The following is a 16,511-nucleotide window of genomic DNA, read 5'->3' on the forward strand; positions in this document are numbered from 1 at the left end:
TTTAGCAGGGTTAGAACAGCACCACTGATTTGTTCTCTACACACAAGGCATCTCTACAGCTCACACCACAGGCTTTACCTTTAGCAGGGTTGAACACACCACTGGTTTGTTCATTACACACAAAGCATCTTTTATTGTGCTCACACACACAGACTTACCTTTTAGTAGGGTTGAACCACACCACTGGTTTGTTCTCTACACAAAGCATCTTCTACAGCTCACACACTGACTTACCTTTGGCAGGGTTGAACACACCACTGCTTTGTTCATTACACACAAAGCATCTTCTATATCTCCTTTGCACACAGACTCACAGCAGCAGGGTTGAACACACCACTGGTTTGTTCTCTACCCAAAAAGCATCTTCTATCGCTCACACACACAGACTCACCTTTAGTAGGGTTGAACACACCACTGGTTTGTTCTCTACACACAAAGCATCTTCTATATCTCACACACAGACTTTCTCTTTAGCAGGGGTTGAACACACCACTGGTTTGTTCTCTACACACAAAGCATCTCTCTATATCACACACAGACTCGCTTACTTTAGCAGGGTTGAACACACCACTGGTTTGTTCATTACACACAAAGCATCTTCTACAGCTCCTCACACTGACTTCACCTTTAGCAATGTGCTCACACACTGACTTACCTTTAGCAGGGTTGAAACACACCACTGGTTTGTTCTCTACACACAAAGCATCTTATATCTCACACACAGACTTACCTTTAGCAGGGTTGAACACACCACTGGTTTGTTCATTACACACAAAGCATCTTCTATATCTCACACACAGACTCACTACCTTAGCAGGGTTGAACACACCACTGGTTTGTTCTTACACACAAAAGCATCTTCTATCTCACACACAGACTAACGCCTTTAGCAGGGTTGAACACACCACTGGTTTGTTCTCTACACAAAAGCATCTTCTATATCTCACACACAGACTCACCTTTAGCAGGGTTGAACACACCACTGGTTTGTTCATTACACACAAAGCATCTTCTATATCTCACACACAGACTCACCTTTAGCAGGGTTGAACACACCACTGGTTTGTTCTCTACACACAAAGCATCTTCTATATCTCACACACAGACTCACCTTTAGCAGGGTTGAACACACCACTGGTTTGTTCTCTACACACAAAAGCATCTTCTATAGCTCACACACTGACTCACCTTTTTAGCAGGGTTGAACACACCACTGGTTTGTTCTTACACACAAAGCATCTTCTATATCTCACACACAGACTCGCCTTTTAGCAGGGGTTGAACACACCACTGGTTTGTTCATTACACACAAAGCATCTTCTATATCTCACACACTGACTCACCTTTAGCAGGGTTGAACACACCACTGGTTTGTTCTCTACACACAAAGCATCTTCTACAGCTCACACACTGACTCACTTTTAGCAGGGTTGAACACACCACTGGTTTGTTCTCTACACACAAAGCATCTTCTACAGCTCACACACTGACTCACCTTTAGCAGGGTTGAACACACCACTGGTTTGTTCTCTACACACAAAGCATCTTCTACAGCTCACACACTGACTCACCTTTAGCAGGGTTGAACACACCATTGGTTTGTTCACTACACACAAAGCATCTTCTATAGCTCACACACAGACTCACCTTTAGCAGGGTTGAACACACCATTGGTTTGTTCATTACACACAAAGCATCGTCTGGATTTCTTGTAATGACTCAGTGCACACTTCTCACAGTAATAGTGCTTGCATCTGAAAAAAGGACAAAGATGTATCATGTTTATAGACTGTGAACAACACTGTGACCTAACATGAACTTATCCGGCTAAAGTCAAGCATTCTGACTCACAGTTAAAGGTGATGTGAAATGAGGTCGTTCATTGCGTTCAAGAATATTGCACGTACATTGTGCGAGTGTGCATGTTCTAACTAGCTGACTTTTATCAATAGTGTTGATTTCATAAATTCGGAAGAAATAGGAATTTTTCATTTATATTATGAACTTTTTACTGTCACTTGCAGAAGACTAGGAGTGAAAATCAACCTCTGAGTTGGTCCAGATAGACATCAGCAATTGTTATTCAGCGATTGAATATTGCAAATCACTTAATCACTTCCATATATGTGAGACAGCATTGTCACAATGCCTGCTGTTTATGGGGAGAACATAGTCAGTTCAGTGTTCACTGCTACAGACTCACTCACTTTGTAACTATCGGGTTCTTGAATGAATTTCGACATATGAAGCATTTGAAAGGGAGGTCATCTTCATCACTGCTGATCTCGTAGTTCCGATCATCTGGAATGACACAAGAAGTACAACAAGTGAAGAAGTGAGCACAGCTCACATACCCCCGCTTCCCACTTTGGGACATGGAAATGACTGATATTGATATATATAATGTGACAATGTGTACTGATTACAGTAACAATTTATGGAAACACAACAACAAAACAAATTCTGAAAAAAATTTAAAGTAGCAAAAGGCACATCAATGGGTAATGATTAACATGTGTGTGAAGTTTGGTGAACCTAGCATGCAAACTTTAAGAGATATGCTACGGACGGACGGAAAGACAGAAGGACAGAATGAACGCTATATACCCCCGTTACTTCGTAGCGGGGGTATAATTAGTTGTAAACATATACATAAATTCCGCTAGTTTACAACATGATTAACCTGAGCATAACAGCAGATTTGTTTATATGCTATTTCTGATGACGTAAAGATGAGTGATCACTGGGAACTTTTTTATGGGAGCCACAGATTTTGGTTATTTTGGTATCACAAAGGATGACTGTATATAGAGCATGCAGCCTCTGTATGGAGTGAGTGAGTGAGTTTAGTTTTACGCCGCACTCAGCAATATTCCAGCTATATGGCGGCGGTCTGTAAATAATCGAGTCTGGACCAGACAATCCAGTGATCAACAACATGAGCATCTATCTGCACAATTGGGAACCGATGACATGTGTCAACCAAGTCAGCGAGTCTGACCACCCAATCCTGTTAGTCTCTCTTACGACAAGCATGGGTTACTGAAGGTTCATTCTAACCCGGACCTTCACGGGTCCTCTGTATGGAAGAGACATCAACAGCAAATAGAGAGGCAGAAAAGTATGGGTTACTGAAGATCAATATTCGAACCTGGATCTTCAAAGGGTTGTAAGATCTAAGATGGTGGATCATAAGGTTACACTGTGTGACCTGGTTTGTCAGATGTAGTTCATTGCTCATGTCTACCACTGTTTGGGGTGGTGGAGTAGCCTAGTGGTTAAATCGTTTGCTCATCATGCTGAAGACCTGGGTTTGATATCCCATATGGGTGCAATGTGTGAAGCCCATTTCTGGTGTCCCCATCCGTGCTGGAATATTGCTAAAAGCGGCATTAAGCTATATTCACTCACTCACTCACTCACTACCTCTGTTTGTCCTGACCTCCGTCACTTTGATGAGAAAGGAGAGTAAAACATCATGCTTGTCGTAAGAGGCGACTAACGGGATCGGGTGGTCAGGCTCGCTGACTTGGATGACAATCAATGCTCATGCTGTTGATCACTGGATTGTCTGGTCTAGACTGGATTCATTACAAACCGCCACCATATAGCTGGAATATTGCTGAGTGCGGCATAAAACTAAACTCACTCACTCACTCTTAGATTTTAAACAATGGTCTGTCCTGTATCGTAATGTAAACAGTATCATGTCAAAACATTACACTCATGTTTATGTTAACAGGATCATGTTGAAAGGAATTAGAAATAAATAACAAACAACAGCATTTTTTGTGTGATTCGCTAGCTTACAACAGGGTACAGATTATTTACAGACCGCTTCAATACAGCTGGAATATTCTGAATACGGTGTTAACCGGAAGAGGCACCAAAGAATGGGTTTTTCACATGTGGGGATCAAACAAGTCATTTGTGTGACAGGCAATACATTAACCACTATGCTAGCCCATCATTCCTGAAGTATGTATAAAAGGGAAGGCAAAGTAAAACACACAAGGCTCTAACAGACGTTGCACTCACCTTCTTTGTTAGCCTTTTGTTCATCTCGTTCCAGCTGCCAGCCATGTTTGTAATCACCTCGGTCGTGCAGGAACTTGCAGCTGTCTGGAATGTACAACATCAACATATGGCTGAATGCTTGCAATTTTAAAAAACTAACTCCAGAAATACAAACACTTTGACGTCCTTTTCACCCTCAGTACGGATTGATGGACACACTGACTGACAGACATAATGGCACCAGACAAAGTTTCATGCCATAAGATCACTATGATAATGTCAACATGGTGAGCCAAACATGAGCAATAAGACTCTATTTATTAAGAGTCAGAAGATATGATGAATCAGTTGACTTTGCTCTAAAACTCTGCAATTGTATCTCTCTATGACATGAATGCAGATTAACCTTACCTCCAAATCCACAAAAGCCAGTTTCCTTGAAGTCTTTACAGATATCCGGTTGGTAGTCCCATCTCACAGTCGCCCTCAGGTGGGCTGGTGCTCTGATTGGACCTTTCCTGAAACAGCACACAGAGACATTATAGTCATTGATAACAGAATACCTTGTATTTACTGTTTAAAGACATTCAATAGTAGTAACACCAACTTGTAACACCCAGATTGCACTCAAAGACCTGAAAGTCTGTGTGCATCAGTATCACTGTGACCAGTACAAGGTCTACAAGATATACATGGTACAATATCTACCCTGGCACTTTCTGAGTGTAGCATGTACATTGCCAGTACACATCCTTCTTTAACACAAAGGGTAATGCATTCATTTGCAAATGATCAAAGAATTGAAAGACTGAGATCAACTGTATCTTGAGGAGGGTCTAATGGGTTTTCCTTCTTTTTCCTACAAGACTGAACATGATGGAAGGGTGGGGACTGGCCAAAACTATGTCTCCCTTTGTTCAGTATGTACACTCTGTCAAAAAGCAACAATGTTAATATCTATACAGTCCTAGTTAACAACCAACATGCAGACAGTCTACCTGACAACCGACATGCAGACAGTTCTACCTGACAACCGACATGCAGACAGTCTACCTGACAACCAGACATGCAGACAGTCTACCCTGACATTGCAGACGACCGACATGCAGACAGTCCTACCTGACAACCGACATGCAGACAGTCCTACCTGACAACCGACATGCAGAAAGTTCTACCTGACAACCAACATGCAGACAGTCCTACCTGACAACCGACATGCAGACAGTCCTACCTGACAACCAACATGCAGACAGTTCAACCTGACAACCGACATGCAGACAGTCCTACCTGTGAACCGACATGCAGACAGTCCTAACTGACAACCGACATGCAGACAGTCCTACCTGACACTTCCACTGGAAGCATTTCCCGCCGCTGTGTCTTTCTTCTCAAAGTATACAGCGTAGTTGTTGAGACCCCTGTAAAGCTTGTCATCTTCTTTACCCTTCAGTTCCTTGTTGATGATCTGAGCTCTCTCAAAGATGGCTTGTGCATCCTGCTCTAGAGCAGTGTCTATCTCCACAATGGCCGTGGCTCCCATGTCACCTGGCCCTTCTCGCTTCTAGTGAAGAAGATTCATGAAACATTTATCTGGATGTACATCTGGAATCACTAACAATTATTAAACTCAAGTATTATTTTAGCTATGTTTCCATGGAAAATCCATGTTACTGGAACTATAGTTCACAGAGTAGTCTCCCTTTAAAGAAGCAGCCAGCCAAGTCATCTGGGAATATCCCATGTATATTTCTTATAGCTTCACTTAGCAATATTTGAGTGACATGAAGGTGGTCTGTACGTAATAGAGTCAGGATCTGACAATCCAGTGACTGACATTCTGGGATGAGATGACACAAGCAAGTCAGCAAGACTGACCACCTGATACTGTTAGTTCTCACAAGTACTGATTGCTGAAGACTAATTCTAACCAATAACATGTTGGCCCTTCCAGTTACCAATGTGGACCATTCTGAAAATCTGCAGATCATTGAAAAATAAGCTTACCCTTGTATACACATTCAGGAGGTTTTCTGTTACCATGATTACAGTCCTATTATAATCCATTTTGGGTAGGTATTTAGATTATCAAACAATGCTGAAGTTGTGGCAGTCTTTAAACATATATTGAGCTAAGCTTACCATATATACAGTGAGTGAGTTGAATTTTACGCCGCACTCAGCAATATTCCAGCTATATGGCGGCGCTCTGTAAATAATCGAGCCTGGACCAGACAATCCAGTGATCAACAACATGAGCATCAATCTGTTTCCTTACCCCTGTTCGACTTGACTTGTATACCATGGACAGCCTCTGGTCCTCCTCGGAGCTTTCACTGCTGTAGTCAGCATTATTTGTCACCACCGCTCTCTTTGTCTAAATAATGATAAAAGGGAAAGCATCTTGTAATTCAGCAAACAGTATATCTGATGTTTGTTGTACATATATCTCAACAGCTGATTGAGCATTCACCAATATTACATATTACAGTGAATAAATATTGGTAAATTTCCACATATCAACCCAGACTGTCAAAGGCAACATACAATACCAGAAAGGTCAATACTTATGTGGTGTCAGTTCTTGTGTTGTTCTAAACATCTAAGCAATTTATTTTTCAAAATCCCCACAACTTAACTGGAAATTTATATTAAAAAGAGATCGGTCACTGTTTTAATGAATTTCTGGCAAAAGAAAAGATTGTGATGCAATACTACATGTAATAAAATTGTCGTACTGTGCCATACTTGTGGAGCAACTGAAGGAATAATTGGTCAGTCAATCCATGTTGCTTGTGTCAGCAATTATCAGTGAGATCGGGAGATTAATTGATATTCACAAGACCGCCTCCGTGGTGTAGTGGTTAGAGCGTCCGCCCTGAGAGTGGAAGGTCGCGGGTTCGATCCCTGATCGCGTCATACCAAAAGACATTAAAATATGGTACTTGTTGGTCCCTGCCTGGCGCACGGCTTTAATGGGTACAACAAGGACTGGTCAGCTGGGAGTAATGTGTGTCGGAGTGGGGTATTCATTCAGTGTTGTAAACTCCCCAAAATTTCGGCCAGACAACTGGTCTGGTAATTCTCAAAAGTTACCAGACCGGCTGGAAAGTTACCAGTCCAGAATTTTCAGGATTAAGATAAAATATAGAGGAGGTAAATAGGAGGAGGGAACTATTTAATGTCAGGTTATTGTCACAATAACACGTTTTTAAATGTTTTTAGTCATTATATACATTACAAAATTACGCTGATTCAACAGCCAGACCATCGGGCGTGCAACTTTTTAAAACTGACCGCGAGGTCGCAAAACAGACCGTCCCGGACGGTCGGGCAGGCGGGAGTTTGCAACGCTGTATTCATGCTTCACTGCGGCATGGTATCTCAGTGAGCTAGCACTATAAAACCAGCTTCAGTCTGGGCTAGTACAAACAGCCGCACATACACATACACACACATGCACGTCGTCATATGAGCGAAATATTCTCAAGCACGACGTTAAACCCAATTTCACCTCACTGATATTCACAAAAAATGAAACATCAAATTAAACTTTAGAAAGTATATTTCTTATTACATGCATTACATTTGTTAAATCAAACCATAAACAACTGATCCAGTTTCCTGACTTCTAGCATTGCAATGTAAACAACATACTCGCATATCTCTCAACAGGAAGTATTGTGATGGGATTCTTATGGATCTTGATTTGAACTTTAGGTTTATCTTAATTTTCTTGTGTCATGTCAAAATGACCTTTGAACTAAACTTACTGGAAACAAAACTTTGTCAAATTATGTAGGTATACTCTGTGTTACATGACAATTTTGTGGCAAGCCTATAACAAATAGAGAAACAAGAGAAGAGTGTAATGCTTGATATATTATAACAACTGATCAGTAATTTGAGTGCTGCATCGAAATTTATGCATACCTTGAAATCATGTGTTGTTTCCAGACCTACATACTATATCTCTATTACCAACTGGTTCTGAATGCAACCACACAGTAGTGATTATTTAGAAAGTAAATATGGTATATTGTGGGGCTATTTTATGTGTATTGGGTTTGCCCTCACAGCTGATGTAAAGACTGATGCTTTCAAACAAGAAACATGATCATGATGACTACTACATAATTTATAAAATGTTGATTTGTTTACATGATCACAGAAAAATGATTCTGCAAGGATCATGGAGGTTATATTACCCTAATACCTTTCCTGACTTCTACATACCGACTGAACCAGTGGGTTTCTGTTTAACTGTGTCTTCTGTCGTTTCACAGCCACATTCCCACTATCGCTGTCACTGTCACTCTCTGAAAGAGTATTGAAGAAATATTAATACAAGTCACTGCTGTACTTACTGAGAAATGAGTGTTACCTGTTTGCACAAAAACTAAAAAAACTTTATTGGGTACACATTTGTATGGAAATATGTATTTGATCATTGTTTATAAAGAAAATTCATGTAGTATCATAGCAAACAATGATCCCAACAGAAAGTTTACCTCGATCATCTAGCCTCTCATTTGAGTAATTAACAAACGACTAAATTGACCCCAACCGAATTAGCAATTCCTCAAATAGCAACATACTGAGTACACAGGCATAAACTTCGGTGTAGGGCCCGACACAAATCAAGGTACACCAACTGCTTCATGATATGATTATGAGAAATCAGAAATGTCGTGTATGAGGTCGCATTCTTGCTACAGCGCGTTTGAGTGGCATCTACGAATTAAATTATGACAAAAATAAAAACAAAATAACCTTCACTACTTGAAGCTTGTTTTCGTCTTGATGCCTGTCTATTAGTCCGCTTTTTAAAGCCAAATTGGCTAACTTCTTTCTTCTCGGAATCATGCATTGGCTCATTGTCAGCCATGATGATTCTAACGATGTGCCTACGATGAAACCAAACCTTTTCATTGGTTAATGTTCTGATCCAAACCGGAAATAAAAGTTCGCACCAATCAACAGCAACGTTACAAACAAAAACATCAAAACGTGTTTGCAACTCCCCACGACGTGTTTTAGTGATGAGTAATATATATTCAGCACTGACTTCGCTGTGGGGAGTGTAAATGACGAATAATCGCGGTTTTGTTCATAACATTTATCGAACACACTGAACGTTTTTCTCCATGATGAGCAAATTTGTTGATTTTAATTGTGGTGTTGTGCTCCCAGCAAGTGGAACTGGTGAGCGAATGGGCATGTGTACACCAAAACAGTTTTGTACTGTTTTAGACAGGCCTCTGATAGTCTTCACGATTTCAACATTTCACAGGTAATTGTACATATTCAGTGGGTTATCTTTACATGAGGACATAATTGTTCTTTTGTTTTAAACCAGATATTGCCAACATGATGTTTCATTCATAAAGAACATATACTTGTAACTGTAAGAGACATTTACCATCAGATATGAAGCGAAGTAAAATTATTTGAGCTCACATTGAGGAGCCAACTCATTCACTGATTGTCATCAAGCACATTATGATAAGGGACTGCCACGAAAGAAACTAACGTGAGTTATCAACATGGTCAAACTGTTACATCTCAGTAGAAACCATATACCGACATATACAAGTATACAGATTTGGCCTATTATTGGCTCATCGGTAAGTTACCCAACCTGGTATATGGTCTCTGATCTCAGCCACAGCCAGTCATTCTCTCGTTCTATTCATTTCATGACCAGGGAAATATGCAAACATCCCTTTATCAGAATATACTGGACATCGGTATGCCAGTATCAGCAATTATAACTCATCAAAACAAAACTTAGCAGCCTTCCTTTCGATGCAAACAAACTGTTTTATACAGCTGGTAAACAAGTATTTTAAGCCCATGTTAATTCAACTATCACATTTTCCTCAATATGTGTTTGAAAGTTTCCACTGGAAGTACATACTGGCTACAAAAATAGATGTGCAGGGAATCATTCAGACCAGTTCAGAGGCAAATATTTGCCCCTTGTCTGCAGAAAATAACTCTAACATATACACAACCCCTCAGAATTATCCAAAATACTAACATACTGAAAATCTAATTTTGAACAATATCACAATTTGTGAAAAATGTCACATGTTGTATTGTAAACATGATTAGTCTCATAAACATAACATAATGTATATTATCTGTGAAGTATAATCATGACTTCTCAGTTTCCAACTGTTGACTTCTGGAGTATGTATAAGACAGGTTGCCATGGATCAAGTTCATCATTGTGACAGTGTCGGAGAGCTGCAAGGACATGATGCTCCAGCTGGTAACAGACTACAACCTCCACAAGGTCACTGTTGTTGCTGGGTCCCCAACCAGGCACAGATCTATCTACAATGGCATCAAGGCCGTTGCAGGTGGTATGTACAATTGATTGAAACTATGCAGTATTAATACTGGTTCAGGAATGACAGAAAAACATGAAAATCTTTCAGGTCAGCATTGTGAGATAGAAGGATAAGCAGATGACCATATTTGATTTATTTGTGATAACAAGAGTGCATGAAACCGTTATGGCTGTATCCATGGTAACAATGTGGCTTGTGAATGACCAAATGGATTAAAGGCAGAGGTCTAGTGTTTCTCAGATTCCCTTACTTTTTTCCTTGTTCTGATCATAACCATTGTCCCTTACTGCTTTTAAACACCCAACATGCTCAAATAATAAAAAGTCTACTATAAGTTTGATCATTTATTCTCATAACTACCGCATTGATTTGATACATTTTTGTCATATTTCCTTGTTTGATGTCAAACATTAAGAAGCATAAAAAAATTAAAACAGTTTCATCTGATTTTGATGATGTTTTTGCAAGTATAAAATCTGTGATTATCGTAATATAACATGGCAGTAACCACGGTAACCCACAGATCCATGCTGACTGTTTCAGTATGCAGTGCACCAGATGTTGTCTTAATTCATGATGCAGTTAGAATATTTGGTGAAGAAGATCTCATCCGAGACATTGCCTTGGCTGCTCACAAACATGGGGTAATGTTCTTTCCTGTACTAAATAATCCTCAATATGTTAGGACATTAGGGAAGCCTAGTTGTTAAACAATTCACTCAAAGGCCCAGGTTCAGTTTACCTATCTGTACAATGTATTTATTTCTGTTGCACTGAATTATGATATTGTATGGATAATGCCACAAGCTGCATAAGACCATACTCTGTTGCTCAATAACGCATGTTGTAAGTGAACGTGTATATATTGACATCACATGTATATCAGCCACCACACTGCGATCCATTCACGCAGTACAGTAGATTTGTTCGCAGTCTCCTGACAAAGTGTTATTTAAAACTGGATGTTTTTACTTGAATTTAATTGTTATTCCCCATGCTTGAAAGTATGTGGTATTAAGTTATTAAGCTGTTATTAAGACATAGTTATTCTGCCAGGCATCAGGAGTCACCCGACCCCTCATATCCACGGTGATTGCGTCAGATTCTGACGGGATGTTGACAGAGTCCTTGGACAGAAGTCAGTACGCTGCGAGCGAAATGCCGCAGGGATTTAAGTATCATGTCATTAAACAGGCCTACGAGAAGGTAATAACACAGATGATAACACAGATTCCGTAAGGATTACGTCATTAAACAGAACTATAAGCATGATGAGGCATTAATCATAACGCTGATAAGAATTTAGATATTCCCTCTGTATGCTGTGAATGAGATGCCAGAGGTCTTCCAGTATCCACATTAAACAGGCATACAAGTAGATAAACATAACACAGGAATACAGGTTGTTTATTTCAATAAACAGATGTCTTGTATCACACAAGAACGCTCTACATATATAACGTTTAAAGCATAATTACATTTAAAATGGTAAGTGGGTGTCTTGAATTTATGGATTTACATGCCCAAAATGCGTTATAGGCAGGGGGAAGAGAAACCTATTTCAATATAAACATCACTGACTTAACTCCATTGTGTCAATTACTGTATTTTTTTCATTGCTACGCACCTATCTTTTTAGGTACAGCTTATCTCTCCTCACTCACGGTCAAGTGAGCTTATGTCCTGTTGTTGGTCTGTCATTAACTGTTTTTATTGACAGAGTACCGACTTTGATTTTGACTATGGCACTGAGTGTCTTCTGCTGGCCAAGAAGCGGCGCTGGTGTGAATCGTGTATAGTGGCCGGCAAGCCCTACTTGTGGAAGGTGAGCATGTCAAAATGCTGGTGTAGAGTCAGTGTTGACATGGAGTAGAGTACAGTGTACTACAAATAAACATCAGTGTGGTATTAAAAATACAACAATACAAGATATTGTGTGCAATGATATAACCGATCTGAATATTATGAAAGTGTTATCCTCTAAAGCAAATATCATCAAGGACTGACAAGGTTTGAAAGTTTTCTGTATTTTGAAAGTACTGGGAATAATCACCTGTTAACCAAGAAACTTGTATGTCAGAAGGAAGTTTTTCAATCATGCTAATCATAACAGTTGGAACGATTAGTTTTTGTTATGTATTGATTAACTTCCTGACTTGGACTGTTTCCTTCTGCCCAGGTGACACACAAGAAGGATCTACATGCAGCAGAAGCAATGCTGAAAGGTATTTTGTCATTATCTAGATAGTGAGTGAGTGAGTGCTTTAAGCAATATTCCAGCAATATCCCGGCAGGGACAGCTGAAATGGGCTTCACACATTGTACCCATGTAGGGAATCTAACCCTCGTCTTTGGTGTGACAGGCAAATGATTTAACCGGTGAGGTACCCCACCACCCAAGATCTATATAGACTTACTCAGAGGACATTTTTCAGTCCAGTGTCTGTAACAGATATCATTGTATTTAAGATATAACAGCAATAGTTTTATTCAAATGTCACTTTCATGATTTCACAAAATTTTGATAAGAGTTTCTTCCATACCTCTGAAATATATGTTCAGGACATTTAGTGGACACTGATTCAATGACAGAGAAAATGATCTGAAACCTTGTAACCAACAGTAGTGTGTATATCTCCACAGAGCAGTTTCTCCACGTAGCCATTCTGCCCACAGCTGGACAAGATGTGTTAGTGGATACCCTTGAGAGACAGCTGTGTACTGCCTTGAGATCTGAGCAGGTGAGGAAGGGAGAGGTTTGGACAGTCTGGGACAGTTGTGTATGTACAAATTACCAGGGGTTATGAAAAGTCTTTAGCTTAGTGAACACAAACTGAAATATTGTTGTGAGTTTAAGTTACTTTTTAACATAGTCTTCTTGCTGTATTCTTGTTCCGTCTCTTATAGAGGTCAGTTATCACTGTGTTTTATTTACTTTTTAACATAGTCTCCTTGCTGTATTCTTGTTCCGTCTCTTATAGAGGTCAGTTATCATTGTGTTTGGTTTATTTTAATTTGAAAACAGTTGGTAATCAATATTGAAGCATACAACATTATGGATAACAACTTCTTGTTTATTATCCTTAAAGTTGTATACTTAATTATTGTCACACCAACCTCTAGAATGCTGATCTAACAATTAGGTGGTAATCACTAATGGCCATATCTGAAGAAGAAGGGAGATGGGTGCCAGTATTGGCCAGTTTAGAGCAGTTATCCGATCAAGAGTTATGCCCCCTGCAGATGATTATTATGGGATGTGTATGTGAGCCGAGCACATGGAAAACAGTGTACTGTAATGCTATGAGGAATAAAGTTGGTTCTTGTCAAGACAACAGCCTCTTTATATGACAATGGATTAGAGGCTAGTATCCACACTTCCACACAGCAGCCATTGCAACATGGATGGTGTAAACAACAGCATTGTCCTGATAGAGAGGGACACTATGTCACTCAGTGTCAGCTGAAATGCTTCTTCTTGTTCAATTGTTGCCATCTTGTCAATGAGTTACCCGTGAAGATCCGGGTTAGAATTCATCTTCAGTAACCCATGCTTATCGTAAGAGGCGACTAATGGGATCGGGTGTCAACCACTGACTGGGTTGGCACATGTCATTGTATCCCAATTGTGTAGATCGATGCTTCTGCTGTTGATGATATAGCTGATATATTGCTGATTGAAGCATAAAACTAAACTCACTCACTCATTTCAATAAGTTGGCAAACATTCACCATTTATAGTTGTTGATGTTATGTATTGTGTCTTTGCTGTCCAAGAGGATGGTGGCTATAACTGTTTCCACACCATAGGTTCTTATTTCTGTCAGGATCACAGTGATCTGGGTTCAGCTCAGCACCAGTCACTAGCCTTAAATTGAAATCATTTGGGTTGTGGTTATAACTGGGTGATAGTTTAAGTACATGGATACATGTGATGCTCTATCTGTAGGTTAAAGTGACGTCGGAGATAATCACACAGTCTCACAGTGAACATGCCAACACCTTCATCCACATCCACTCCTCGCTGCCCTCTAACCGGTCAGCTCTGAATCCGGCCACCCATCCATGTGGTGACCGGCTATTGTTTGACCACTGCCACATTCACGTGTTCATGCTTGAACCAACCCAGGTGTCCGACCAGCATCACCAACTGAGTGTTCACTTCAAGCAACTGGCCATCCAGCTGAAGGGTCAGCATTTCATGGTGTATGCTGTTCTAGCTCAGGTATTTCAAGTTATCAAAAATGTTCTGCAGTACTCTCTCCTTTTTTGAACTTTAACAGTTGTGAGATTGACATGACTGGAACGTCATCATGATATAAAGGTCTATGTAATATACTTGCTACCACAGTTCAATTGGCTTGGTTAGCAAAATCTATTATGGTACATATTGATCAACATTACTACTTATGAAATGTAATACTCCATTCCCCAAGAGCCTTTTTGTTGTAAATTTGGGATTGAGAAAAAGATATATATACAGGGGTGGAAATAACCCATTGCCCGACGTCCGAGTCCAGTGTGTTTTTCTGTCGGGCAAGCAAATTTGTATATCACACTGTACCGGTGTCCAGTTGACTTTCCAATGTTAATTATGCTGTTTATTTAAAAAATCAGCAAGAAAACGGTCAGTATAGTGGACAAATTATCAGGGCAAGTGACTTTACATGTGCCACTGTACCGGAGTACACTAGCAGTTTTAAAGTTATTTCCACCCCTGATATATCAAGAAATGTATTCATACACTGCAGAAGAATTTGCAGGATCTAATCACACTGAACAATGTTTTAAGCCAATTAGCATGATAAGATTGCAATGTACATTATTAATGACAGGTTTAATACATTAGATGGACCCCTACCACCATACTCTGAAGGAGAGTGAGTGAGTGAGTGAGTTTAGTTTTACGCCACACCCAGCAATATTCCAGCTTTATGACGGCGGTCTGTAAATAATCGAGTCTGGACCAGACAATCCAGTGATCAACATCATGAACATCGATCTGCTCAAATGGGAACCGATGACATGTGTCAACCAAGTCAGCGAGCCTGACCACCCAATCCCGTTAGTCGCCTCTTACGGCAAGCATAGTCACCTTCTGTGACAAGCATGGGTTGCTGAAGACCTATTCTACTCCGGATCTTCACGGGTCTCTAAAGGAGAGGGGGCGATGGGGTAGCCTAGTGGTAAAAACTTTTGCTTGTCATGCCAAGGATCAGGTTCGATTCCCCACATGTGTACAACATGTGGAACCCAATTCTGGTGTCTCCTACCATGATATCATTGGAATATTGCTAAAGTGGTTTAACACTGCACTTACCCATCCACTCAAGGAGAGTCTCTGGTTTATACAGTCCAAAACATCTGTCTGTTTTTACCATCTGAACAATAAATGCAGGAAAGATAGTTAAATAATAATACATACATTGATATGTATTTCAGACAACAGAAAGCTGTGAAGCAGTTTCAGCAATGGTGAAGCATCTGGTCATCCACAGAAGTACAGCCCTCTCGGGACAAGTCTTCCTTGTGTGACCAAGAGTTGTCTCCCTTCTCCATAATCAGTAGCTCTTCCCATATACATGTATTTCTGATACTATCAGTATGTATACTTTGTATGAAAGAAACCTCATGTGCCATAATTCTAAAGAATACGTGTAAGCAATATCTAAGTAAGCACCGTTCAAGTGCTGAATTTCCATTCGGAAGACACCATATAGATATAGAAAACACCCTTACTGAATGTGCATCTAATCATCATGAAACACAATTCAGAAGACACCATATAGATATAGAAAACACCCTTACTGAATGTGCATCTAATCATCATGAAACAATTCAGAAGACACCATATAGATATAGCAGTCTCTTTTTGACAGAGACAAGAAGAAAGGATGAGACAGCATAAGGGGCCTATAGGGGGCCGTGAGATATGCGTTGGTAAGAAATGAAGAATATCTTGAAGTAGGTTGTTATTATAGTTTTCTGATGTGCTTATGTGAATGACAAGGATGATTAGTTCTTTTTGTACTTGAATATGTTTGGTATGAAATGCACAGGTAAGATTAAAATATTTCAAAACATATATTAGAGGTTGTTTCTAAACATTTTACTAATAACCGGAAACAAGCTAGTTAA

At 39.8% G+C, this 16,511-nt stretch overlaps 2 protein-coding genes across 2 annotated transcripts; one reads left to right on the top strand and one right to left on the bottom strand.

Moving 5' to 3' along the window:
* Positions 1-1,609: 1,609 nt before the first annotated feature.
* On the bottom strand, positions 1,610-8,922 carry LOC124279637 (E3 ubiquitin-protein ligase RNF113A-like). The gene is made up of 8 exons (XM_046715475.1): positions 8,788-8,922; positions 8,251-8,333; positions 6,293-6,391; positions 5,361-5,578; positions 4,429-4,535; positions 4,039-4,122; positions 2,208-2,301; positions 1,610-1,754 (listed from the first exon to the last, which is right to left on the bottom strand). Exons 1-8 carry the CDS (start codon positions 8,900-8,902, stop codon positions 1,625-1,627), a joined length of 930 nt encoding a protein of 309 aa, XP_046571431.1. The 5' UTR covers positions 8,903-8,922; the 3' UTR covers positions 1,610-1,624.
* A 183-nt stretch (positions 8,923-9,105) lies between these two features.
* Positions 9,106-16,068, top strand: LOC124279640 (D-ribitol-5-phosphate cytidylyltransferase-like). Its single transcript, XM_046715477.1, has 9 exons — positions 9,106-9,307; positions 10,225-10,385; positions 10,917-11,017; positions 11,430-11,579; positions 12,094-12,198; positions 12,553-12,598; positions 13,017-13,114; positions 14,323-14,598; positions 15,816-16,068. Exons 1-9 carry the CDS (start codon positions 9,162-9,164, stop codon positions 15,906-15,908), a joined length of 1,176 nt encoding a protein of 391 aa, XP_046571433.1. The 5' UTR covers positions 9,106-9,161; the 3' UTR covers positions 15,909-16,068.
* Positions 16,069-16,511: the final 443 nt, after the last annotated feature.

The sequence above is a fragment of the Haliotis rubra genome, unplaced genomic scaffold, assembly GCF_003918875.1.
Source record: "Haliotis rubra isolate DU_JTF1 unplaced genomic scaffold, ASM391887v1 Scf2537, whole genome shotgun sequence".
In the NCBI taxonomy this organism is placed as follows: domain Eukaryota; kingdom Metazoa; phylum Mollusca; class Gastropoda; order Lepetellida; family Haliotidae; genus Haliotis; species Haliotis rubra.

Excerpts from the sequence above, each read along its gene's own strand:
- LOC124279637 (XM_046715475.1), bottom strand. The coding sequence starts at position 8,902 with ATGGCTGACAATGAGCCAATGCATGATTCCGAGAAGAAAGAAGTTAGC. Across the intron at positions 6,392-8,250 it reads GAAACCCACTGGTTCAGTCG|ACAAAGAGAGCGGTGGTGAC; the intron begins GTATGTAGAAGT and ends ATCATTATTTAG. Across the intron at positions 2,302-4,038 it reads ACAAAAGGCTAACAAAGAAG|ATGATCGGAACTACGAGATC; the intron begins GTGAGTGCAACG and ends GTGTCATTCCAG.
- LOC124279640 (XM_046715477.1), top strand. The coding sequence starts at position 9,162 with ATGATGAGCAAATTTGTTGATTTTAATTGTGGTGTTGTGCTCCCAGCA. Across the intron at positions 12,599-13,016 it reads AGCAGAAGCAATGCTGAAAG|AGCAGTTTCTCCACGTAGCC; the intron begins GTATTTTGTCAT and ends ATATCTCCACAG. Across the intron at positions 14,599-15,815 it reads TGTATGCTGTTCTAGCTCAG|ACAACAGAAAGCTGTGAAGC; the intron begins GTATTTCAAGTT and ends TATGTATTTCAG.